The 27,745-nt window shown below is 48.7% G+C and overlaps 1 protein-coding gene across 1 annotated transcript in view; it reads left to right on the forward strand.

Moving 5' to 3' along the window:
- SDAD1 (SDA1 domain containing 1) overlaps nucleotides 1–27,745 on the forward strand; it is a 221,128-nt gene that overhangs the window by 179,674 nt on the left and 13,709 nt on the right. Inside the window, exons 19-20 of the mRNA XM_063919903.1 lie at nucleotides 9,458–9,648; nucleotides 11,011–11,095. Of these exons, the coding sequence (XP_063775973.1) occupies nucleotides 9,458–9,648; nucleotides 11,011–11,095 (276 nt within the window). The remainder of the gene's footprint in view (nucleotides 1–9,457; nucleotides 9,649–11,010; nucleotides 11,096–27,745) is intronic.

Consider the following 27,745-nt stretch of genomic DNA (forward strand, 5'->3'; position numbering starts at 1 on the left):
CGTAACATTCAGGATTCTGCGGGATTTATGGTGGAATCCATGAAAGACCTGAGTTCCATGGCTGCACGGATATCTTCCATGTCTGTCTCAGCTCGTAGGGGACTTTGGCTGTACCAGTGGTCTGCCGACACGGAATCCAGGAGATGTGAGGGAACCCTACCCTACACAGGTCAGGCTCTCTTTGGGGAAGCGTTGGATGCATGGATCTCCACGGATACAGCGGGTAAGTCACCTTTTCTTCCCTCAGCTGCACCTGCTACGAAGAAACCTTTCTTCAGCTACATCACAGTTCTTTCGGGTTGCTAAAACAAAAAAGGCCAAACCGTCCAACACCTTCTTTAGAGGAGGTCGATCAAAATCCAAGAAATCTGCTGCTGCTGGTTCCCAGGAACAGAAGCCTGCTTCAGGTACGCCAAACTCCTCAGCATGACGGTGGACCGTGCAGCCTGGAGGTAGGGCCGCTGCGGGCGAGACTCAGACATTTCAGTCACGTCTGGGTGTCGTTCGGCCTGGATCCCTGGGTACACGATATTGTGTCCCAGGGGTACCGGTTGGAATTTCAAGATCTCCCTCCTCACCGGTTCTTCAAATCAGGCTTGCCAGCTTAGCCAGCAGACAGGGCTATCCTACAGGGAGCCGTCCAGAAGTTGGTGGAGGCACAGGTTATTGTACCAGTGCCTCCCCAGATGCAAAACAAGGGTTACTATTCGAACCTTTTCGTGGTTCGGTCAGGCCCATTCTGAACTTAAAATCACTAAACCCCTTTCTGAGGGAGTTCAAGTTCAAAATGGAGTCTCTAAGGGCGGTGATATCAGGTCTGGAGGAGGGGGAATTCCTGGTATCCCCGGATATCAAGGATGCTTATCTACACATTCCGATTTGGCCGCTGCATCAAGCTTATCTCCGATTTGCGCTGTTTGACTGTCATTTTCAATTCCAGGCCCTACCATTTGGCATCTCCACAGCACCGAGGGTATTCACCAAGGTGATGGCGGAAAATGATGGTTCTCCTCCGCAAACAGGGTTGAACATAATTCCATATCTGGACGATCTGCTGATAAAGGCATCGTCCAAGGAGAGGCTGTTACAGTCCATAGCTCTCATGACCCAGCTTCTCAGGGAACATGGTTGGATCCTGAATCTTTCAAAATCACATTTGAAACCAACCCAGAGTTTGTCAATTCTGGGAATGATGCTCGACACGGAAGTGCAGAGGGTGTTTCTTCCAGAGGAAGAAGCGTTGGTGATACAAACAATGGTCCGGGATGTCCTGAAGCCAGCCCGGGTGTCGGTTCATCAGTGCATTCGCCTTCTGGGGAAGATGGTGGCCTCATACGAGGCTCTGCAGTACGGGAGATTTCATGCTCGGTCCTTCCAACTGGATCTCCTGGACAAATTGTTGGGATCTCATCTACACATGCACCAGAGAATACGTCTGTTGCCAAAGGCCAGGATCTCACTCCTCTGGTCTCTGCAATTACCTCACCTTCTGGAGGGCCGCAGGTTCAGGATTCATGACTGGATACTTCTAACCACGGATGCAAGTCTCCGAGGCTGGGGCACAGTCACTCAAGGGGAAACCTTCCAAGGAACGTGGTCAAGTCTGGAAGCCGGCCTGCCGATTAAACATTCTGGAACTAAGAGCCGTCTACAATGGTCTCCAAGCGGCCCATCTTCTGAGAAATCGGGCCATTCAAGTGCAGTCGGACAATGTAACGACAGTGGCTTAAATAAACTGACAGGGTGGGATGAAGAGCAGAGCTGCAATGTCAGAGGTAACAGGTACATCCTCTGGGCGAAAAAACATGCGTTGGCGCTGTCGGCAATCTTAATTCCGGGAGTAGACAACTGGGAAGCCGACTTCCTCAGCAGACACGATCTCCATCCAAGAGAGTGGGGTCTCCATCCGGAGGTGTTCAAAGGAGGTAACATCTTTGGGTTTGTACCCAAAAATAGACATGATGGCCTCTCGTCTCAACAAGAAGCTTCGGCGATATTGTTCCAGGTCGAGGGACCCGCAAGCAGTGGCGGTGGACGCTCTAGTGACTCCATGGGTGTTCCAGTCGGTGTACGTGTTTCCTCCACTTCCACTCATTCCAAGAGTTCTAAAACTCCTAAGGAGAACAAGAGTTCAGGCAATCCTCATTGCTCCGGACTGGCCAAGAAGGGCTTGGTATGCGGATCTTCTGGATCTACTGCTAGAAGCGCCGAGGCCTCTTCATCTTCATGAGGGCAGGGGCCGTTTGCTTATCAAGACTTACCACGGCTACGTTTGACGGCATGGAAGTTGAACGCCAGATACTAGCTCGGAAGGGCATACTGAACAAAGTCATTCCTACCCTGATGAAGGCTAGGAAAGGAGTAACAGCTAAACATTACCATCGCGTTTGGAAAAAGTATGTATCTTGGTGTGATTCCAAGAAATTTCCTACGGTGGAGTTTCAGCTGGGACGTTTTCTACTCTTCCTGCAAGCAGGTGTGGATATGGGCCTGAGGTTGGAATCCGTAAAGGTCCAGATTTCTGCCCTATCCATTTTCTTCCAGAAACAGTTGGCTGCCCTCCCTGAGGTTCAGACTTTTTTGAAGGGAGTTCTGCACATCCAACCTCCCTTTGTGCCACCTACGGCGCCCTGGGATCTTAACGTGGTGTTGCAGTTGCTCCAGTCGGACTGGTTTGAGCCTCTACAAGAGCTTGAGGTCAAGTTTCTAACTTGGAAGGCGGTCACTTTGTTGGCCTTGGCTTCTGCTAGATGTGTGTCTGAGTTGGGGGGCTTTGTCATGTAAAAGCCCATACTTGATCTTCCATGAAGATAGAGCTGAGCTCCGGACACGTTTGCAGTTCCTTCCGAAGGTTGTGTCGGCATTTCATATCAACCAATCTTTTTTGTGGTGCCAGTTGCTAATGACTTCTCAGTTTCATCAAAGTCCTTGGATGTTGTAAGGGCTCTGAAAATCTATGTGAAGAGGACTGCTCGTCACAGAAAATCGGACAATGGGGCAGATGTATTAACCTGGAGAAGGCATAAGGAAGTGATAAACCAGTGATAAATGCAAGGTGATACCACACCAGCCAATCAGCTCCCATATATAAATTAACAGTTAGGAGCTGATTGGCTGGTGCATTATCACCTTGCATTTAACACTGCTTTATCACTGGTTTATCACTTCCTTATTCCTTCTCCAGGTTAATACATCTACCCTTCTGTTTGTCCTGTATGATCCCAAGAAACTTAGGTGTCCTGCTTCTAAGCAGATGATCTCTCGCTGGATTAGGTTCACTATCCAGTATGCGTATTCTACAGCAGGATTGCAGTGTCCTACGTCTGTTAAGGCCCACTCTACTCATAAGGTGGGTTCTTCCTGGACGGCTGCCCGGGGTGTCTTGGCTTTACAGCTTTGCAGAGTGGCTACTTGGTCTGGGTCGAACACATTTGCAAAGATCTAAAAGTTCAATACTTTGACCAAACTTCAGGTCCTCAGAAGCCAATCAGTTCTGCAGGAGCCTCCGCACTCTCTCTCCCGTTCTGGGAGCTTTGGTACATCCCCATGGTACTAATGTGAACCCCAGCGTCCTCTAGGACGTGAGAGAAAATAGGATTTCTCTGACGTCCTAGTGGATGCTGGGAACTCCGTAAGGACCATGGGGAATAGCGGCTCCGCAGGAGACTGGGCACAAAAGTAAAAGCTTTAGGACTACCTGGTGTGCACTGGCTCCTCCCCCTATGACCCTCCTCCAAGCCTCAGTTAGATTTTTGTGCCCGGCCGAGAAGGGTGCACACTAGGGGCTCTCCTGAGCTTCTTAGTGAAAAGTTTAGTTTTAGGTTTTTTATTTTCAGTGAGACCTGCTGGCAACAGGCTCACTGCATCGAGGGACTAAGGGGAGAAGAAGCGAACTCACCTGCGTGCAGAGTGGATTGGGCTTCTTAGGCTACTGGACACCATTAGCTCCAGAGGGATCGAACACAGGCCCAGCCTCGGAGCTCGGTCCCGGAGCCGCGCCGCCGGCCCCCTTACAGAGCCAGAAGCAAGAAAAGGTCCGGAAAAATCGGCGGCAGAAGACATCAGTCTTCAACAAGGTAGCGCACAGCACTGCAGCTGTGCGCCATTGTTACTCAGGCACACTTCACACTCCGGTCACTGAGGGTGCAGGGCGCTAGGGGGGGGCGCCCTGAGCAGCAATGTAAAACACCTTGGCTGGCATAAATACACCACATATAACCCCCAGGGCTATATGCGTGTATTTTAACCCCTGCCAGATTCCACAGAAAAACGGGAGAAAAGGCCGCCGAGAAGGGGGCGGAGCCTATCTCCTCAGCACACTGGCGCCATTTTCTCTCACAGATCCGTTGGAGGGAAGCTCCCTGGCTCTCCCCTGCAGTTACTACACTACAGAAAGGGGTTAAAAAAGAGAGGGGGGCACTAATTAGGCGCAGTATAACAATACAGCAGCTATAAGGGGAAAAACACTTATATAAGGTTATCCCTGTGTATATATATATATATATATATATATATATAGCGCTCTGGTGTGTGCTGGCATACTCTCCCTCTGTCTCCCCAAAGGGCTAGTGGGGTCCTGTCCTCTATCAGAGCATTCCCTGTGTGTGTGCTGTGTGTCGGTACGTTGTGTCGACATGTATGAGGAGGAAAATGAGGTGGAGGCGGAGCAATTGCCTGTAACAGAGATGTCACCCCCTAGGGAGTCGACACCTGAGTGGATGAGCTTATGGAAGGAATTATGTGACAGTGTCAGCTCTTTACAAAAGATTGATGACATGAGACGGCCGGCGACTCAGTCTGTGCCTGTCCAGGTGTCTCAAAAGCCATCTGGGGCTCTAAAACGCCCGTTACCGCAGATGGCAGATACAGACGCCGACACGGATACTGACTCCAGTGTCGACGATTAAGAGACGAATGTGACTTCCAGTAGGGCCACACGTTATATGATTGAGGCTATGGAAAATGTTTTTACACATTTCTGATAATACCAGTACCACTAAAAAGGGTATTATGTTGGGTGAGAAAAAACTGCCTGTAGTTTTTCCTGCATCTGAGGAATTAAATGAAGTGTGTGATGATGCGTGGGTTTCCCCCGATAAAAAAGTTATTGGCATCATACCCCTTCCCGCCAGCGGATAGGGCACGTTGGGAAACACCCTTTAGGGTGAATAAAGCGCTCACACGCTTGTCTAAACAGGTGGCACTACCGTCCCCGGATACGGCCGCCCTTAAGGAACCTACTGACAGAAAGCAGTAAAATATCCTAAAATGTATATACACTCACACGGGTGTGATACTGCGACCAGCAATCGCCTCAGCCTGGATGTGCAGAGCTGGGGTGGCTTGGTCGGATTCCCTGACTGACAATATTGATACCCTAGATAGGGACAGTATATTACTAACTATAGAGCATTTAAAAGATGCATTTCTATATATGCGTGATGCACAGAGGGATATTTGCCGACTGGCATCAAGAGTAAGTGCGCTGTCCATTTCTGCCAGAAGAAGGTTATGGACAAGACAGTGGTCAGGTGATGCTTATCCCAAAAGGCATATGGAAGTATCGCCTTATAAAAGGGAAGAGTTATTTGGGGTAGGTCTAACAGACCTGGTGGCCACGGAAACGGCTGGAAAATCCACATTTTTACCCCAGGTAGCTTCTCAACCTAAGAAGACGCCGTATTATCAGGCGCAGTCCTTTCGGCCCCATAAAGCGGGCAAAAGGCGCCTCATTTCTGCCCCATGGCAGAGGGAGAGGAAAAAGGCTGCAGCAAACAGCCAATTCCCACAAAAGCCCTCTCCCGCCTCCGCAAAGTCCTCAGCATGACGCTGGGGCTTTACAAGCGGTCTCAGGCACGGTGGGGGCCCGTCTCAAGAAATTCGAGACGTCTTCCCCTCGCCGTTTCATAAAGTCTGCTTTACCGACGTCTCCCTCAGACAGGGAGACAGTATTGCAAGCCATTCACAGGCTGTATTCCCAGCAGGTGATAATCAAGGTACCCCTCCTGCAACAGGGAAAGGGGTACTATTCCACACTATTGGTGGTACCGAAGCCGGACGGCTCGGTGAGACCAATTTTAAATCTAAAATCCTTGAACACTTACATACAAAGGTTCAAATTCAAGATGGAGTCACTCAGAGCAGTGATTGCAAACCTGGAAGAAGGGGACTATATGGTCTCTCTGGACATCAAAGATGCTTACCTACATGTCCCAATTTACCCTTCTCCAAGGGTACCTCAGGTTTGTGGTACAGAACTGTCACTATCAGTTTCAGACGCTGCCGTTTGGATTGTCCACGGCACCACGGGTCTTTACCAAGGTAATGGCCGAAATGATGATACTCCTTCGAAAGAAGGGAGTTTTTAGTTATCCCTTACTTGGACGATCTCCTGATAAGGGCAAGATCCAGGGAACAGTTGGAAGTCGGGGCAGCACTATCTCAGATAGTGCTGCGGTAGCACGGTTGGATTCTCAATATTCCAAAATCGCAGCTAATCCTGATGACACGCCTTCTATTCCTAGGGATGATCCTGGACACAGTCCAGAAAAAGGTGTTTTCTCCCGGAGGAGAAAGCCAGGGAGTTATCCGAACTAGTCAGAAACCTCCTAAAACCAGGCCAAGTGTCAGTGCATCAGTGCACAAGGGTCCTGGCAAAAATGGTGGCTTCCTACGAAGCAATTCCATTCGGCAGATTCCACGCAAGAACTTTCCAGTGGGACCTGCTGGACAAATGGTCCGGATCGCATCTTCAGATGCATCAGCGGATAACCCTGTCACCAAAGACAAGGGTGTCTCTCCTGTGGTGGTTGCAGAGTGCTCATCTTTTAGAGGGCCGCAGATTCGGCATTCAGGACTGGGTCCTGGTGACGACGGATGCCAGCCTGCGAGGCTGGAGAGCAGTCACACAGGGAAGAAATTTCCAGGGCTTGTGGTCAAGCCTGGAGACATCACTTCACATAAATATTTTGGAGCTAAGGGCCATTTACAATGCCCTAAGCCAAGCAAGACCTCTGCTTCAAGGTCAGCCGGTGCTGATCCAGTCGGACAACATCACGGCAGTCGCCCACGTAAACAGACAGGGCGGCACAAGAAGCAGGAGGGCAATGGCAAAAGCTGCAAGGATTTTTCGCTGGGCGGAAAATCATGTGATAGCACTGTCAGCAGTGTTCATTCCGGGAGTGGACAACTGGGAAGCAGACTTCCTCAGCAGGCACGACCTCCACCCGGGAGAGTGGGGACTTCACCCAGAAGTCTTCCACATGATTGTAAACCATTGGGAAAAACCAAAGGTGGACAAGATGGCGTCCCGCCTAAACAAAAAATTGGACAGGTATTGCGCCAGGTCAAGGGACCCTCAGGCAATAGCTGTGGACGCTCTGGTAACACCGTGGGTGTACCAGTCAGTGTATGTGTTCCCTCCTCTTCCTCTCATACCAAAAGTACTGAGAATTAGAAGACGGAGGGGAGTAAGAACTATACTCGTGGCTCCGGATTGGCCAAGAAGGACTTGGTACCCGGAACTTCGTGAGATGCTCACGGAGGACCCGTGGCCTCTACCTCTAAGAAGGGACCTGCTCCAGCAAGGACCCTGTCTATTCCAAGACTTACCGCGGCTGCGTTTGACGGCAGGGCGGTTGAACGCCGGATCCTGAAGGAAAAAGGCATTCCGGATGAAGTCATCCCTACCCTGATCAAGCCAGGAAGGATGTAACCGCAAAGCATTATCACCGCATTTGGTGAAAATATGTTGCGGGGTGCGAGGCCAGTAAGGCCCCGATGGAGGAATTTTCAACTAGGTCGATTCCTGCAATTCCTGAAAACAGGAGTGTCTATGGGCCTAAAATTGGGGTCCATTAAGGTTCAAATTTCGGCCCTGTCGATTTTCTTCCAGAAAGATCTAGCTTCAGTTCCTGAAGTTCAGACGTTTGTAAAAGGGGTACTGCATATACAGCCTCCTTTTGTGCCTCCAGTGGCACCTTGGGATCTCAATGTAGTTTTGGGGTTCCTAAAGTCACATTGGTTTGAACCACTTGAATCTGTGGAGTTAAAATATCTCACATGGAAAGTGGTCATGTTGTTGGCCCTGGCCTCGGCCAGGCGCGTGTCAGAATTGGCGGGCTTTATCCTGTAAAAGCCCTTATCTGATCTTCCATTCAGACAGGGCGGAATTGAGGACTCGTCCTCAATTTCTCCCTAAGGTGGTTTCAGCGTTTCACTTGAACCAGCCTATTGTGGTACCTGCGGCTACTAGGGACTTGGAGGACTCCAAGTTGCTGGACGTAGTCAGGGCCCTGAAAATATATGTTTCCAGGACGGCTGGAGTCAGAAAATCTGACTCGCTGTTTATCCTGTATGCACCCAACAAGCTGGGTGCTCCTGCTTCTAAGCAGACTATTGCTCGTTGGATTTGTAGTACAATTCAGCTTGCACATTCTGTGGCAGGCCTGCCACAGCCAAAATCTGTAAAAGCCCATTCCACAAGGAAGGTGGGCTCATCTTGGGCGGCTGCCCGAGGGGTCTCGGCTTTACAACTTTGCCGAGCAGCTACTTGGTCAGGGGCAAACACGTTTGCTAAATTCTACACTCTCCCGCCCGTTTGGGAGCTTTGGTATAATCCCCATGGTCCTTACGGAGTTCCCAGCATCCACTAGGACGTCAGAGAAAATAAGAATTTACTTACCGATAATTCTATTTCTCGTAGTCCGTAGTGGATGCTGGGCGCCCATCCCAAGTGCAGATTGTCTGCTATACTTGTACATAGTTATTGTTACAAAAATCGGGTTATTATTGTTGTGAGCCATCTTTTCAGAGGCTCCTCTGTTATCATGCTGTTAACTGGGTTCAGATCACAGGTTGTACGGTGTGATTGGTGTGGCTGGTATGAGTCTTACCCGGGATTCAATATCCTTCCTTATTGTGTACGCTCGTCCGGGCACAGTATCCTAACTGAGGCTTGGAGGAGGGTCATAGGGGGAGGAGCCAGTGCACACCAGGTAGTCCTAAAGCTTTTACTTTTGTGCCCAGTCTCCTGCGGAGCCGCTATTCCCCATGGTCCTTACGGAGTTCCCAGCATCCACTACGGACTACGAGAAATAGAATTATCGGTAAGTAAATTCTTATTTTTAATTACCTACCGGTAAATCCTAGTTTACTTTTTCTTTTTGGGCCGTTGCCCTTTCTTGTTTTTGTTTTCCTTCCTCCATACGGCTTTTCTAAATGTGCAAACTGAGAACTAATGGAAGTGGAAGAAGTTAGAGGGGGACAGAGTGTCTTTTCTGATTCTTTAGTGCCAACTGATATAGTCACACCTCTAAACCCACATGTTATGGTTTACACAGTGTTCCCCAGATGTACGATAGAGGACATGTAGTAACGCAAACAATAGCCCCCAGTGGATAATTTGTCGCAACTTCATAAACTACAAATGTTAAGCTTAATACTTATTGTTTTACAGTCAGAAAAGATTCAAGCAATGCCAGAAGAGGAGCGAAAGGCCAAGGCTGTAGCTGTTAGTGCAAGCAGACTTCTCACCCAAGAAGAGTTCAAGAAAATCCGTATTGCACAGATTGCCAAAGAAGTGAATTCTGCACCTGGTAAAGCGGAGAAGAGAAAAAATATTGAAATAGACAGTGATGAAGAGAGTAGGTCCGTATTATCTTCAGCAATAAAGAATTTGTTTCTATGAAGGCCTACAGTTGATAAACTACTTGGCCCATCTAATCTATACTTGTTAATTTGTAATCGTTTTATTCCTATATTTGTGTTGTAGTCCATGTTGTTTTTAAGAATGTTTACAATATTACGTTAGAACCTACTGCAGTAGTTGTTTGATCTCAGACGTCTGCAATGTGCTGTGATGTGCAAAGAAAAAAGATTGGTATTACATGAAATATGAACATTTGTATGGAAACATTGAATTGGAATGGACCATGTGAGAGCAATGTGCATAAGAGCTATAAGGTTGTGTTGTTTTACACTTCCGATTTGTTTGTTCAGCTTCAGGAGCTGAACACTTGATTCATGTGAGTTACCTACCACTTTGGCATTAGATGTAGTGCTGATAAGTGTTTAAACAATTTTGAAACTTAATTCTATATCATTAACCCCTTCAATGCCAAGGACAAGTGGCACTCATTTTCAGCATTGCAAGAGATGATAGGGGTGAAAAGTTATCCTACCAATGCTTGCCACTGACTGGAAGCTGGCTAAGGGGGTGGATGTTTGAGATCATTAAGCCCACCTCCCCAGACCAATACACTACAGGGAACTCTAAAAAGCCAAGCAGTGGGGTGAGGACATTAAAAATGCTCTACCTCCCCTATTCTGGCAACCACAGACGCAGGGGTCTGACCCTTTGTACAAAGTAGGTGTTTTTTTTAGGGGTGACCAAAGAATACCCCTTTATTGCAGAAATAATTAAGAAGTGCAGCCTTCAATTAATTCAGAAGTACCCTCAAATGAAACAGGGCAGCCCAATTCTTATTAAAATTATGTAGCCCCATGTTATAATATAACGCCAAATTCAGAAAACATTAAGAAGCCCAGGCTGTATGTCGTGTTTTCCAACGACCTTCCTGGCTACAAGAAATTCTAGGATATCGTCATATGAAAGAGGAAAGTTTTGTCTTTAAAATGATGTGCCCCCTTAGTAGTTATTGTCTTGTGATCACCAGACAACATCCATTTACTACAGAAAGCTGTGAGGTCTCTGAAGATGGGTGTGGTTCTACTGCCCAGATCTCTTCCATCCTGGCATCAATAGACATAACAATAGATTTTGTTGCCAAATGTTCAGTGTTTTACTGTAGGATAATATTTTATTCAACATCCTTTTGGAGTAGTTCACACATCATTCTTATATTGAGACTTTGATTTCTGTATCAATACTATTTTCTAATTATTCTTTTTCTGTAGATTTTGTCATACCTGTACTATGTTACAATATTCTGTGTAAAAGTAAATTTCCGTAGTAGCCTTGTTTCTCATACTGACTTATATTTCTTGTAGAGGGGAATTGCTTTCACTCAGAGATATTGAGCATCTGCATAAAAAGCCAAAGTCTGACAAAGAAACCAGACTTGCGACAGTTCTGGTAAGTTTTACATGGTTATGTGAGAATGTTTATTAGTGCAGTGTGATATTGCACTGTAACTTTCTTGAATGGCACTTTTTTTTTTTTTTAAACTTTACACGAAATATATATTTTTTTTAATCTTACCCATGTCAGCTACTCTACAACTAAATGTTAAGAGCTTTATTTATAACGCATTGAAAGCTCTTTATCACTCAACCAAGGGCTTTTCACTGTTTCCATCCATTCACAGAACAGTAATCTCAGGTTTGTCCAGTGTTCTCCCTCATTAGTTCTCCTATACTGGTATTTAAGTGATTTTAGATGTAAATGTAAAGGACTTTTCTCTGACGTCCTAGTGGATGCTGGGAACTCCGTAAGGACCATGGGGAATAGACGGGCTCCGCAGGAGACTGGGCACTCTAAAAGAAAGATTAGGTACTATCTGGTGTGCACTGGCTCCTCCCTCTATGCCCCTCCTCCAGACCTCAGTTAGATTTCTGTGCCCGGCCGAGCTGGATGCACACTAGGGGTTCTCCTGAGCTCCTAGAAAGAAAGTATATTTTAGGTTTTTTATTTTACAGTGAGACCTGCTGGCAACAGGCTCACTGCAACGAGGGACTAAGGGGAGAAGAAGCGAACCTACCTGCTTGCAGCTAGCTTGGGCTTCTTAGGCTACTGGACACCATTCGCTCCAGAGGGATCGACCGCAGGACCCGTCCTTGGTGTTCGTTCCCGGAGCCACGCCGCCGTCCCCCTTACAGAGCCAGAAGCATGAAGATGGTCCGGAAAATCGGCGGCAGAAGACTTCAGTCTTCACCAAGGTAGCGCACAGCACTGCAGCTGTGCGCCATTGCTCCTCATGTACACCTCACACTCCGATCACTGATGGGTGCTGGGGGGGGGCGCCCTGAGGGCAATATAAACACCTTGGCTGGCAAAATAATCACAATATATAGCCCCAGAGGCTATATATGTGATAAATACCCCTGCCAGAATCCATAAAAAAGCGGGAGAAAGGTCCGCAAAAAAGGGGCGGAGCTATCTCCCTCAGCACACTGGCGCCATTTTCTCTTCACAGTGCAGCTGGAAGACAGCTCCCCAGGCTCTCCCCTGTAGTTTTCAGGCTCAAAGGGTTAAAAAGAGAGGGGGGGGCACTAAATTTAGGCGCAATATTATATATACAAGCAGCTATTGGGGAAAATTCACTCAGTTATAGTGTTAATCCCCACATTATATAGCGCTCTGGTGTTTGCTGGCATACTCTCTCTCTGTCTCCCCAAAGGGCTTTGTGGGGTCCTGTCCTCAGTCAGAGCATTCCCTGTGTGTGTGCGGTGTGTCGGTACGGCTGTGTCGACATGTTTTGATGATGAGGCTTATGTGGTGACGGAGCAGATGCCGATAAATTATTATTATTATTACATTTTATTTATAGGGCGCCACAAGTGTTTCGCAGCGCCGTACAAAGGACAGTACAGGGAGACAAAACTTAGCATAACAGTAAATAAATAACAAAAATGGAGTGCAGGTAACAAAGAGCAACACAGTTCTCAACATAATACAGCTTAGATGTAAGTAGCGAAGGAGTAATCATTGTACTACTTGGGGCTGGCGGCCATAGCTAGAGATGAGCCTTTACCAGCGGGAGAGAAAGCAGGTAAAGGTGGTCGCTGAGTGAAATGTGTCAAGAAGAGGACAAGAGGAAGGAGGGCCCTGCTCTGAAGAGCTAACAATCTAGTGGGGAGGGGCAACAGACCGATGACATGAGGTACAAGCAAGCAGGTAGAAGCCTGATAGTGGTATGCGAGCAAAGCAGAGATGTCCAAGGCATGGGGCAGGGGGATGGAGGAGCAGCTTAAGGACTAGGTTATGCATTGGAGGGGTACGCTTTGATAAATGTGATGTCGCCCCCTGTGGGGCCGACACCAGAGTGGATGGATAGGTGGAAGGTATTAACCGACAGTGTCAACTCCTTACATAAAAGGCTGGATGACGTAACAGCTATGGGACAGCCGGCTTTTCAGCCCGCGCCTGCCCAGGCGTCTCAAAGGCCCGCTCCCTCAGATGGCAGACACAGATGTCAACACGGAGTCTGACTCCAGTGTCGACGAGGTTGAGACATATACACAATCCACTAGGAACATCCGTGACTTGATCCCGGCAATAAAAAATGTGTTACACATTTCTGACATTAACCCAAGTACCACTAAAAAAGGGTTTTATATTTGGGGAGAAAAAGCAGGCAGTGTTTTGTTCCCCCATCAGATGAGTGAATGAAGTGTGTGAAAAAGCGTGGGTTCCCCCGATAAGAAACTGGTAATTTCTAAAAAGTTACTGTTGGCGTACCCTTTCCCGCCAGAGGATAAGTTACGCTGGGAGATATCCCCTAGGGTGGATAAGGCGCTCACACGTTTGTCAAAAAAGGTGGCACTGCCGTCTTAGGATACGGCCACTTTGAAGGTACCTGTTGATAAAAAGCAGGAGGCTATCCTGAAGTCTGTATTTACACACTCAGGTACTAGACTGAGACCTGCAGATATTGCTGATGCAGCGTGGTCTGTGACCCTGTCAAACAGGGAAACTAGTTTGCTAACATAAGAGCATATTAAAGACGTCGTCTTATATATGAAGGATGCACAGAGGGATATTTTACCGGCTGGCATCCAGAATTAATGTAATGTCCATTCTGTCAGGAGGGTATTAGAGACCCGACACTGGACAGGTGATGCTGACTTTAAAAGGCACATAGATCTGCCTTATAAGGGTGAGGAATTGTTTGGGGATGGTCTCTGGGACCTCGTATCCACAGCAACAGCTGGGAAGAAAAATTTTTACCTCAGGTTTCCTCACAGCCTAAGAAAGCACTGTATTCTCAGGTACAGTCCTTTCGGCTTCAGAAAAGCAAGCGGGTCAAAGGCGCTTCCTTTCTGCACAGAGACAAGGGAAGAGGGAAAAAGCTGCTCCAGTCAGCCAGTTCCCAGAATCAAAATTCTTCCCCCGCTTCCTCTGAGCCCACCGCATGACGCGGGGGCTCCACAGGCGTAGCCAAGTACGGTGGGGGGCCGCCTCAAAAATTTCAGCGATCAGTGGACTCGCTCACAGGATCCCTGGATCCTTCAAGTAGTATCTCAGGGGTACAAGCTGGAATTCGAGATGTCTCCCCCCCGCCGTTTTCCTCAAATCTGCCTTGCCGACAACTCCCTCGGGCAGGGAGGCTGTGCTAGAGGCAATTCACAAGCTGTATTCCCAGCAGGTGATAGTCAAGGTGCCCCTACTTCAACAAGGAGGGGGTTACTATTCCACACTGTTGGTGGTACCGAAACCGGACGGTTCGGTGAGACCCATTTTAAATTTGAAATCCTTGAACACATACATAAAAAATTCAAGTTCAAGATGGAATCGCTCAGGGCGGTTATTGCAAGCCTGGACGAGGGGGATTACATGGTATCCCTGGACATCAAGGATGCTTACCTGCATGTCCCCATTTACCATCCTCACCAGGAGTACCTCAGATTTCTGGTACAGGATTGCCATTACCAATTCCAGACACTGCCATTTGGACTGTCCACGGCACCGATGGTGTTTACCAAGGTAATGGCAGAAATGATGATACTCCTTCGAAAAAAGGGAGTTTTAATTATCCCGTACTTGGACATTCTCCTTATAAGGGCGAGGTCCAAGGAGCAGTTGTTGGTCGGAGTAGCACTATCTCGGGAAGTGCTACAACAGCACGGATGGATTCTAAACATTCCACAGCTGGTTCCTTCCACACGCCTACTGTTCCTGGGGATGGTTCTGGACACAGAACAGAAAAAAGTGTTTCTCCCGCAGGAGAAAGCCAAGGAGCTGTCATCTCTAGTCAGAGACCTCCTGAAACCAAAACAGGTATCGGTGCATCACTGCACACGAATCCTCGGAAAAATGGTAGCTTCATACGAAGCAATTCCATTCGGCAGGTTCCATGCAAGAACCTTTCAGTGGGACCTCTTGGACAAGTGGTCGAGATCGCATCTTCAGATGCATCGGCTGATAACCCTGTCTCCAAGGACCAGGGTGTCTCTGCTGTGGTGGCTGCAGAGTGCTCTTCTTCTAGAGGGCCGCAGATTCGGCATACAGGACTGGGTCCTGGTGACCACGGATGCCAGCCTTCGAGGCTGGGGGGCAGTCACACAGGGAAGAAATTTCCAAGGACTTTGGTTAAGTCAGGAGTCGTCCCTACACATAAATATTCTGGAACTGAGGGCCATTTACAATGCCCTAAGTCAGGCAAGGCCCCTGCTTCAAAACCAGCCGGTACTGATCCAATCAGACAACATCACGGCAGTCGCCTATGTAAACCGACAGGGCGGCACAAGAAGCAGGATGGCGATGGCAGAAGCCACAAGGATTCTCCGATGGGCGGAAAATCACGTCTTAGCACTGTCAGCAGTGTTCATTCCGGGAGTGGACAACTGGGAAGCAGACTTCCTCAGCAGACGCGACCTACACCCGGGAGAGTGGGGACTTCATCCAGAAGTCTTCCAACTGTTGGTAAACCGTTGGGAAAGGCCACAGGTGGACATGATGGCGTCCCGCCTCAACAAAAAGCTAAAGAGATATTGCGCCAGGTCAAGGGACCATCAGGCGATAGCTGTGGACGCTCTAGTGACACCGTGGGTGTACCAGTCGGTGTATGTGTTCCCTCCTCTTCCTCTCATACCAAAGGTACTGAGAATAATAAGAAGGCGAGGAGTAAGAACGATACTCGTGGTTCCGGATTGGCCAAGAAGAGCTTGGTACCCAGAACTTCAAGAAATGATATCAGAGGACCCATGGCCTCTACCGCTCAGACAGGATCTGCTACAGCAGGGGCCCTGTCTGTTCCAAGACTTACCGCGGCTGCGTTTGACGGCATGGCGGTTGAATTCCGGATGCTTAAGGAAAAGGGCATTCCGGAGGAAGTCATTCCTACGCTGATAAAAGCTAGGAAAGAAGTAACCGCAAACCATTATCACTGTATTTGGCGAAAATATGTTGCGTGGTGTGTGGCCAGGAAGGCCCCTACTGAGGAATTTCAGCTGGGTCGTTTTCTGCACTTCCTACAGTCGGGAGTGACTATGGGCCTAAAATTGGGTTCCATTAAGGTCCAGATTTCGGCTCTGTCGATTTTCTTCCAGAAAGAACTGGCTTCACTGCCTGAAGTTCAGACATTTGTAAAGGGAGTGCTACATATTCAGCCCCCTTTTGTGCCTCCTGTGGCACCTTGGGATCTCAACGTGGTGTTGAGTTTCCTGAAATCACATTGGTTTGAGCCACTTAAAACTGTGGATCTGAAATATCTCACGTGGAAAGTGGTCATGTTATTGGCCTTGGCTTCGGCCAGGCGTGTGTCAGAATTGGCGGCTTTGTCATGTAAAAGCCCTTATCTGATTTTCCATATGGATAGGGCAGAATTGAGGACTCGTCCCCAGTTTCTCCCTAAGGTGGTATCAGCTTTTCACTTGAACCAACCTATTGTAGTGCCGGCGGCTACTAGGGACTTGGAAGATTCCAAGTTACTGGACGTAGTCAGGGCCTTGAAAATTTATGTTTCCAGGACGGCTGGAGTCAGGAAAACTGACTCGCTTTTTATCCTGTATGCACCCAACAAACTAGGTGCTCCTGCTTCTAAGCAGACTATTGCTCGCTGGATTTGTAGCACAATTCAGCTGGCGCATTCTCCGGCTGGATTGCCGCACCCTAAATCAGTAAAAGCCCTGGGCGGCTGCCCGAGGGGTCTCGGCTTTACAACTTTGCCGAGCTGCAACTTGGTCAGGGGCAAACACGTTTGCTAAATTTTACAAATTTGATACCCTGGCTGAGGAGGACCTTGAGTTCTCTCATTCGGTGCTGCAGAGTCATCCGCACTCTCCCGCCCGTTTGGGAGCTTTGGTATAATCCCCATGGTCCTTACGGAGTTCCCAGCATCCACTAGGACGTCAGAGAAAATAAGATTTTACTCACCGGTAAATCTATTTCTCGTAGTCCGTAGTGGATGCTGGGCGCCCATCCCAAGTGCGGATTGTCTGCAATACTTGTATATGGTTATTGCCTAACTAAAGGGTTATTGTTGAGCCATCTGTTGAGAGGCTCAGTTATATTTCATACTGTTAACTGGGTATAGTATCACGAGTTATACGTGTGATTGGTGTGGCTGGTATGAGTCTTACCCGGGATTCAAAATCCTTCCTTATTGTGTCAGCTCTTCCGGGCACAGTGTCCTAACTGAGGTCTGGAGGAGGGGCATAGAGGGAGGAGCCAGTGCACACCAGATAGTACCTAATCTTTCTTTTAGAGTGCCCTGTCTCCTGCGGAGCCCGTCTATTCCCCATGGTCCTTACGGAGTTCCCAGCATCCACTACGGACTACGAGAAATAGATTTACCGGTGAGTAAAATCTTATTTTATTTATTTTTTCTCTTACGTCCTAGAGGATGCTGGGGACTCCGTAAGGACCATGGGGATAGACGGGCTCCGCAGGAGACATGGGCACTAAGAAAGAACTTTAGGTATGGGTGTGCACTGGCTCCTCCCTCTATGCCCCTCCTCCAGACCTCAGTTTATTACTGTGCCCAGAGGAGACTGGGTGCATTACAGGGAGCTCTCCTGAGTTTTCCTGAAAAGAAAGTATTTGTTAGGTTTTTTATTTTCAGGGAGCCTGCTGGCAACAGACTCCCTGCAGCGAGGGACTGAGGGGAGAGAAACAGACCTACTTTAATGTTAGGCTCTGTTTCTTAGGCTACTGGACACAATTAGCTCCAGAGGTAACGGAACGCAGGTCTCACCCCGCCGTTCATCCCAGAGCCGCGCCGCCGTCCTCCTTGCAGAGCCGGAAGACAGAAGCCGGGTGAGTATGTGAAGAAAGAAGACTTCAAAGGCTGCAGAAGACTTCAGATCTTCACTGAGGTAACGCACAGCGGTAGTGCTGTGCGCCATTGCTCCCACACAGCACACACAAACGGCAGTCACTGAAAGGGTGCAGGGCGCAGGGGGGGCGCCCTGGGCAGCAATATGGACCTGCAAAGGTGGCAATAAACTTATATACAGACTGGGCACTGTATATAAGAGGGATCCCCGCCATATTTTGTATTTTTAAGTGGGACCGAAGCCCACCGCTGAGGGGGCGGAGCTTGTTCCTCAGCACTCACCAGCGCCATTTTCTCCACAGCACACCGCTGAGAGAAAGCTCCCCGGACTTTCCCCTGCTTACACGGTGAAAGAGGGTTTTAAAGAAGGGGGGGGGGGGGGCACATAATTTGGCGCAAATAGATAATTACAGCGCTACCTGGGTAAACATATAGTGTGTTTTTTCCTGGGTCATTAGCGCTGGGTATGTGCTGGCATACTCTCTCTCTGTCTCTCCAAAGGGCCTTTGTGGGGGAACTGTCTTCAGATAAGAGGTTTCCCTGAGTGTGTGGTGTGTCGGTACGCGTGTGTCGGCATGTCTGAGGTAGAAGGCTTTCCTAGTGAGGAGGTGGAGCAAATAAATGTGGTGTCCCCGTCGGCAACACCGACACCTGACTGGGTGGATATGTGGAATGTTTTAAATTTATTGCACCAAAGGTTGGACAAAGCTGAGTCCAGGAATTATGCAGAGAGTCAGGCCCTGCCTGCCCATATGTCGCAGGGACCCTCAGGGTCTCAAGCGCCCACTGTCCCAAATGGTAGACACTAATACCAACACGGATTCTGACTCTAGTGTCGACTACGATGATGCAAAGTTACAGCCAAAGTTGGCTAAAAGTATTCAGTATATGATTATTGCAATAAAAGATGTTTTGCATATCACAGAGGAACCCCCTGTCCCTGACACGAGGGTACACATGTATAAGGAAAAGAAACCTGAGGTAACTTTTACCCCTTCTCATGAGCTGAACGAGTTATTTGAAAAAGCTTGGGAATCTCCAGACAAGAAACTCAAATTCCCAAAAGGATTCTTATAGCGTATCCTTTCCCGACTAAGGACAGGATACGGTGGGAATCCTCCCCGAGGGTAGACAAAGCGTTGACACGCTTATCCAAAAAGGTAGCACTGCCATCCCAAGATAAGGCTACCCTCAGGGATCCTGCTGATGGCAAGCAGGAGGCTACATTAAAATCCATTTACACACACTCTGGTACCTTACTCAGACCGGCGATAGCGTCGGTTTGGGTTTGTAGCTCTGTAGCAGCGTGGACAGATACCTTATCTGCGGAATTGGATACCCTGGATAAGGATACCATTTTATTAACCCTGGGTCATATTAAAGATGCTGCCTTATATATGAGGGATGCTCAAAGAGACATTGGCCTACTGGGTTCTAGAGTCAACGCTATGTCGATTTCTGCTAGACGAGTCCTATGGACCCGGCAATGGACAGGTGATGCCGACTCAAAGAGGCATATGGAGGTTTTACCTTACAGGGGTGAGGAATTGTTTGGGGAAGGTCTCTCGGACCTGGTCTCCACTGCTACGGCAGGTAAATAAAACATTTTGCCTTATATTCTCTCACAGCCTAAGAAAGAGCCACATTATCAAATGCAGTCCTTTCGGTCAAATAAAAACAAGAGAGCACGATGATCGTCCTTTCTTGCCAGAGGTAAGGGCAGAGAGAAAAAGCTGCCATCCAAAGCTAGTTCCCAGGAGCAGAAGTCCTCTCCGGCCTCTACAAAATCCACCGCATGACGCTGGGGCTCCACTGAGGGAGTCCGCCCCAGTGGGGGGCCACATCTTCGACTTTTCAGCCATATCTGGGTTCACTCACAGGTGGATCCCTGGGCAATAGAGATGGTTTCCCAAGGTTACAAGCTGGAACTCGAAGAGGTGCCTCCTCGCCGGTTTTTCAAATCGGCCCTGTAAGCTTCTCCCCCAGAAAGGGAGATAGTCTTAAATGCAATTAAAAAATTGTGTCTTCAACAGGTGGTGATCAAAGTTCCCCTCCTTCAATAAGGGAGGGGGTATTACTCAACCCTATTTGTAGTCCCGAAACCGGACGGTTCGGTCAGACCCATTTTCTCTGACGTCCTAGTGGATGCTGGGACTCCGTAAGGACCATGGGGAATAGCGGCTCCGCAGGAGACAGGGCACAAGAATAAAAGCTTTAGGATCAGGTGGTGTGCACTGGCTCCTCCCCCTATGACCCTCCTCCAAGCCTCAGTTAGATTTTTGTGCCCGAACGAGAAGGGTGCAGGCTAGGTGGCTCTCCTGAGCTGCTTAGAATAAAAGTATATTTTAGGTTTTTTATTTTCAGTGAGTCCTGCTGGCAACAGGCTCACTGCATCGTGGGACTAAGGGGAGAAGAAACGGACTCACCTGCGTGCAGAGTGGATCGGGTTTCTTAGGCTACTGGACATTAGCTCCAGAGGGACGATCACAGGTTCAGCCTGGATGGGTCCCGGAGCCGCGCCGCCGGCCCCCTTACAGAGCCAGAAGAGCGAAGAGGTCCGGTGAAATCGGCGGCAGAAGACGATCCTGTCTTCAGACTAAGGTAGCGCACAGCACCGCAGCTGTGCGCCATTGCTCTCAGCACACTTCACACTCCGGTCACTGAGGGTGCAGGGCGCTGGGGGGGAGCGCCCTGAGACGCAATATAACAGATAATACCTTAGGTTGGCTAAAGAATACATCACATATAGCTCTTGGGCTATATGGATGTATTTTAACCCCTGCCATTTTTTACAGAAAAAGCGGGAGATAAGGACGTCGTGAAGGGGCGGAGCCTATCTCCTCAGCACACAAGCGCCATTTTCCCTCACAGCTCCGCTGGAAGGACGGCTCCCTGACTCTCCCCTGCAGACTTGCTACTGAATCAGGGTAAAAAAGAGAAGGGGGGGCACTATTGGCAGCTAAAAACTATATAAACAGCAGCTATAAGGGAATAACACTTATATAAGGTTATCCCTGTATGTATATATATATATATATATATATATATATATATATATATATATATATATATAGCGCTTGGTGTGTGCTGGCAGACTCTCCCTCTGTCTCTCCAAAGGGCTTGTGGGGTCCTGTCCTCTATCAGAGCATTCCCGGTGTGTGTGCTGTGTGTCGGTACGTGTGTGTCGACATGTATGAGGAGGAAAATGATGTGGAGGCGGAGCAATTGCCTGGGTTAGTGATGTCACCTCCTAGGGAGTCGACACCTGACTGGATGATCGTATTTAAAGAATTAAGTGATAATGTCAGCACTTTGCAAAGAACGGTTGATGACATGAGACAGCCGGCAAATCAATTAGTGCCTGTCCAGGCGTCTCAGACACCGTCAGGGGCCCTAAAACGCCCGTTACCTCAGTGGGTCGACACAGACCCAGACACAGATACTGAGTCTAGTGTCGACGGTGAGGAGACAAACGTAATGTCCAGTAGGGCCACACGTTACATGATCACGGCAATGAAGGAAGCATTGAACATTTCTGACACTACAAGTACCACAAAGAAGGGTATTATGTGGGGTGTGAAAAAACTACCAATAGTTTTCCCTGAGTCAGATGAGTTAAATGAGGTGTGTGATAAAGCGTGGGTTTCCCCCGACAAAAAACTGCTAATTTCTAAAAAATTATTGGCACTATATCAGGGGTGGCCAATCAGTCAGCGACAAAGAGCCAAGAAAAATCTTTAGGCATGCCAAAGAGCCGACACCATGTGCACGCCAAAGGTACGTGTGCAAAAATGGTGCATGGTCTTGTGCCCGCTAGGCCACGTGCGTTATAAAATGCATTAAAAAAGCCAGATCTAAAATAAAATACATAGAAATGGACACATCCACATAAAATACATTAAAAAAGCCAGAGCCAAATAAAATACATTTAAAAGCAAGATTAACATAATACACTTCAGTTCCTCCATGTCACTCCAGCCCCCCATGCCACCGTAGTCGCCCTTCATGTGTCCAGTAGCCCCTGCTCCAAACCCGAGGTGGTCCATGCTGAGGTAGCTGTAGTCCCCCTTTGCTTGCCAGTGGGTTCTCACCTAGTATCCGGCTCCCTCAGTCCACTTAGTGGCACTGGCACTGCGTGCCTGGCTGGAGCACTGTGGTTTCCGGATCTTTTGCGGTCACCTGACCTCAAGTGTCAGGAGCCGCATCTAAATGAAGAAAGAGCCGCATGCGGCTCAAGAGCCACTGGTTGGCCACCGCTGCACTATATCCTTTCCCGTTAGAGGTTAGGACACGTTGGGAAACACCCCCTAGGGTAGATAAGGCGCTCACACGTTTATCTAAACAAGTAGCGTTACCGTCTCCTGATACGGCCACCCTCAAAGAACCAGCAGATAGAAGGCTGGAAAATATTCTTAAAAGTATATACACACATACTGGTGTTATACTGCGACCAGCAATCGCTTCAGCCTGGATGTGCAGTGCTGGCGTCGCGTGGTCGGATTCCCTGACTGAAAATATTGATACCCTGGATAGGGACAATATACTGTTAACTATAGAGCATTTGAAGGATGCATTACTATATATGCGTGATGCACAGAGGGATATTTGCACCCTGGCATCAAGAGTAAGTGCTATGTCCATTTCTGCCAGAAGAGCGTTATGGACGCGACAGTGGTCAGGCGATGCGGATTCCAAACGACATATGGAAGTATTGCCGTATAAAGGGGAGGAGTTATTTGGGGCTGGTCTATCGGACCTGGTGGCCACGGCAACTTCACATCAGCAGAAAAAGACACCGTCTTTTCAAACTCAGTCCTTTCGTTCCCATAAGTACAAGCGAGCTAAAGGCCATTCCTTCCTGCCCCGGGGCAGAGGAAGGGGAAAAAGACTGCACCATGCAGCCGCTTCCCAGGAGCAGAAGCCCTCCCCTGCTTCTGCCAAGTCTTCAGCATGACGCTGGGGCTTTACAAGCAGACTCAGACATGGTGGGGGCCCGTCTCAAGAATTTCAACGCGCAGTGGGCTCACTCGCAAGTGGACCCCTGGATTCTACAGGTGGTATCGCAGGGGTACAAACTGGAATTCGAGGCGTTTCCCCCTCGCCGGTTCCTGAAGTCTGCTCTACCAAAGTCTCCCTCCGACAGGGAGGCAGTTTTGGAAGCCATTCACAAGCTGTATTCCCAGCAGGTGATAATCAAGGTACCCCTCCTACAACAGGGAAAGGGGTATTATTCCACGCTGTTTGTGGTACCGAAGCCGGACGGCTCGGTGAGACCAATTTTAAATCTGAAATCCCTGAACACTTACATAAAGAGGTTCAAATTCAAGATGGAATCACTCAGAGCGGTGATAGCAAACCTGGAAGAAGGGGACTATATGGTGTCTCTGGACATCAAGGATGCTTATCTCCACGTCCCAATCTATCCGTCTCGCCAAGGGTACCTCAGGTTTGTAGTACAAAACTGTCATTATCAGTTTCAGATGCTGCCGTTTGGGTTGTCCACGGCACCTCGGGTCTTTACCAAGGTAATGGCCGAAATGATGATTCTTCTTCGAAGAAAAGGCGTCTTAATTATCCCTTACTTGGACGATCTCCTGATAAGGGCAAGGTCCAGGGAACAGTTAGAAGTCGGAGTAGCACTATCTCAGGTAGTGTTACGTCAGCACGGGTGGATCCTAAATATTCCAAAATCGCAACTGATTCCAACGACACGTCTACTGTTCCTAGGAATGATTCTGGACACAGTCCAGAAAAAGGTGTTTCTCCCGGAGGAGAAGGCCAGGGAGTTATCCGAGCTAGTCAGGAACTTCCTAAAACCAGGCCAGGTGTCAGTGCATCAGTGCACGAGGGTCCTGGGAAAAATGGTGGCTTCTTACGAAGCAATTCCATTCGGAAGATTCCATGCAAGAACGTTTCAGTGGGATCTACTGGACAAATGGTCCGGATCGCATCTTCAGATGCATCAGCGGATAACCCTGTCGACAAGGACAAGGGTGTCTCTTCTGTGGTGGCTGCAGAGTGCTCATCTACTAGAGGGCCGCAGATTTGGCATTCAGGATTGGGTTCTGGTGACCACGGACGCCAGCCTGAGAGGCTGGGGGGCAGTCACACAGGGAAAAAATTTCCAGGGCTTGTGGTCAAGCATGGAAACATCTCTTCATATAAACATTCTGGAACTACGGGCCATTTACAATGCCCTAAGTCAAGCGAAACCCCTGCTTCAGGGTCAGGCGGTATTGATCCAATCGGACAACATCACGTCAGTTGCCCACGTAAACAGACAGGGCGGCACGAGAAGCAGGAGGGCAATGGCAGAAGCTGCAAGGATTCTTCGCTGGGCGGAAAATCATGTGATAGCTCTGTCAGCAGTGTTCATTCCGGGAGTGGACAACTGGGAAGCAGACTTCCTCAGCAGACACGACCTTCACCCGGGAGAGTGGGGACTTCACCCAGAAGTCTTCCACCTGATTGTAAACCGTTGGGAAAAACCAAAGGTGGACATGATGGCGTCACGTCTAAACAAAAAACTAGACAGATATTGCGCCAGGTCAAGGGACCCTCAGGCAATAGCGGTGGACGCTCTGGTGACACCGTGGGTGTACCAGTCAGTGTATGTGTTCCCTCCTCTGCCTCTCATACCAAAAGTACTGAGAATCATAAGAAGGAGAGGAGTAAGAACGATACTCGTGGTTCCTGATTGGCCAAGAAGGACTTGGTACCCGGAACTTCAAGAGATGCTCACGGAAGACCCGTGGCCTCTACCTCTAAGAAAGGACCTGCTCATGCAGGGGCCTTGTCTGTTCCAAGACTTACCGCGGCTGCGTTTGACGGCATGGCGGTTGAACGCCGGATCCTGAAGGAAAAAGGCATTCCAGATGAAGTCATCCCTACCCTTGTCAAAGCCAGGAAGGATGTAACCGCAAAACATTATCACCGCATTTGGCGAAAATATGTTGCGTGGTGTGAGGCCAAGAAGGCCCCTACAGAGGAATTTCAACTGGGTCGTTTCCTCCATTTCCTGCAAACAGGACTGTCTATGGGCCTAAAATTAGGGTCCATTAAGGTTCAAATTTCGGCCCTGTCGATTTTCTTCTAGAAAGAACTGGCTTCAGTACCTGAAGTTCAGACGTTTGTAAAAGGGGTACTGCATATACAACCTCCTTTTGTGCCTCCAGTGGCACCTTGGGATCTCAATGTTGTTTTGAGGTTCCTTAAGTCACATTGGTTTGAACCACTCACCACTGTGGACTTAAAATATCTCACATGGAAGGTGACGATGCTGTTAGCCCTGGCTTCAGCCAGGCGTGTGTCAGAATTGGCGGCTTTATCATATAAAAGCCCTTACTTAATTTTTCATTCTGACAGGGCAGAATTAAGGACTCGTCCTCAATTTCTCCCTAAGGTGGTTTCTGCTTTTCACATGAACCAACCTATTGTGGTGCCTGCGGCTAATAGGGACTTGGAGGACTCCAAGTTACTTGACGTTGTCAGGGCCCTGAAAATATATGTTTCCAGGACGGCTGGAGTCAGAAAGTCTGACTCGCTGTTTATCCTGTATGCACCCAACAAGCTGGGTGCTCCTGCTTCTAAGCAGACTATTGCTCGTTGGATTTGTAGTACAATTCAGCTTGCACATTCTGTGGCAGGCCTGCCACAGCCAAAATCTGTAAAAGCCCATTCCACAAGGAAAGTGGGCTCATCTTGGGCGGCTGCCCAAGGGGTCTCGGCTTTACAACTTTGCCGAGCAGCTACTTGGTCAGGGGCAAACACGTTTGCTAAATTCTACAAATTTGATACCCTAGCTGAGGAGGACCTGGATTTCTCTCATTCGGTGCTGCAGAGTCATCCGCACTCTCCCGCCCGTTTGGGAGCTTTGGTATAATCCCCATGGTCCTTACGGAGTCCCAGCATCCACTAGGACGTCAGAGAAAATAAGATTTTACTTACCGATAAATCTATTTCTCGTAGTCCGTAGTGGATGCTGGGCACCCATCCCAAGTGCGGATTGTCTGCAATACTTGTACATAGTTATTGTTAACTAAATCGGGTTATTGTTGTTGTGAGCCATCTTTTCAGAGGCTCCTTCGTTGTTATCATACTGTTAACTGGGTTCAGATCACAAGTTGTACGGTGTGATTGGTGTGGCTGGTATGAGTCTTACCCGGGATTCAATATCCTTCCTGATTATGTACGCTCGTCCGGGCACAGTATCCTAACTGAGGCTTGGAGGAGGGTCATAGGGGGAGGAGCCAGTGCACACCACCTGATCCTAAAGCTTTTATTCTTGTGCCCTGTCTCCTGCGGAGCCGCTATTCCCCATGGTCCTTACGGAGTCCCAGCATCCACTACGGACTACGAGAAATAGATTTATCGGTAAGTAAAATCTTATTTTAAATTTAAAATCCTTGAACCTATACTTGAAAAGGTTCAAGTTCAAGATGGAATCGCTCAGAGCGGTCCTCCCCAGCCTAGAAGGGGGGGATTTTATGGTGTCCCTGGACATAAAGGATGCATACCTTCATGTTCCCATATATCCACCTCATCAGGCGTACCTGAGATTTGCGGTACAGGATTGTCATTACCAATTTCAGACGTTGCCGTTTGGGCTTTCCACGGCCCGAGGATTTTCACCAAGGTAATGGCGGAAATGATGGTGCTTCTGCGCAAGCAGGGTGTCACAATTATCCCATACTTGGACGATCTCCTAATAAAAGCGAGATCACGAGAGCAGTTGTTGAACAGTGTGTCACTTTCACTGGAGGTGTTACAGCAACACGGCTGGATTCTCAATATCCCGAAGTCACAGTTAGTTCCTACGACCCGTTTGACCTTCTTAGGCATGATTCTGGATACGGACCAGAAAAGGGTTTATCTTCCGATAGAAAAAGGCCCAGGAACTCATGACTCTGGTCAGGGACCTATTGAAGCCAAAACAGGTGTCGGTGCATCCCTGCACTCGAGTCCTGGGAAAGATGGGGCATCTTACGAGGACATTCCTTTCGGCACTTTCCATGCGAGGACCTTCCAATGGGACCTACTGGACAAGTGGTCCGGGTCACATCTACAGATTCATCAGTTGATCACCCTGTCCCCCAGGTCCAGGGTATCTCTCCTGTGGTGGCTGCAGAGTGCTCACCTTCTGGAGGGTCGCAGATTCGGCATTCAGTACTGGGTTCTGGTGACCACGGACGCGAGCCTCCGAGGTTGGGGAGCAGTCACACAGGGAAGAAACTTCCAAGGTCTTTGGTCAAGTCAAGAAACTTGTCTTCACATCAACGTCCTGGAACTGAGGGCCATATACAACGCCCTTCGCCAAGTGGAGACTTTGCTTCGCGACCTACCGGTTCTGATCCAGTCAGACAACATCACAGCAGTAGCTCATGTAAACCGCCAAGGCAGCACAAGGAGCAGAGTGGCAATGGCGGAAGCCACCAGGATTCTTCGCTGGGCGGAAAATCATGTAGGCGCACTGTCAGCAGTGTTCATCCCGGGAGTGGACAACTGGGAAGCAGACTTCCTCAGCAGACACGATCTCCATCCAGGAGAGTGGGGACTTCATCAGGAAGTCTTCGCACAGATTGCAAGTCAGTGGGGCCTGCCCCAGATAGACATGATGGTGTCCCGCCTAAACAAAAAACTACAGAGGTATTGCGCCAGGTCAAGAGACCCTCAGGCGGTGGCAGTGGACGCCCTAGTGACACCGTGGGTGTTCCAGTCGGTCTATGTGTTTTCTCCTCTTCCTCTCATCCCGAAGGTGTTGATAATAATAAGAAAAAGAGGAGTACAGA

The sequence above is a fragment of the Pseudophryne corroboree genome, chromosome 1 (genome assembly GCF_028390025.1).
Source record: "Pseudophryne corroboree isolate aPseCor3 chromosome 1, aPseCor3.hap2, whole genome shotgun sequence".
Lineage (NCBI taxonomy): Eukaryota > Metazoa > Chordata > Amphibia > Anura > Myobatrachidae > Pseudophryne > Pseudophryne corroboree.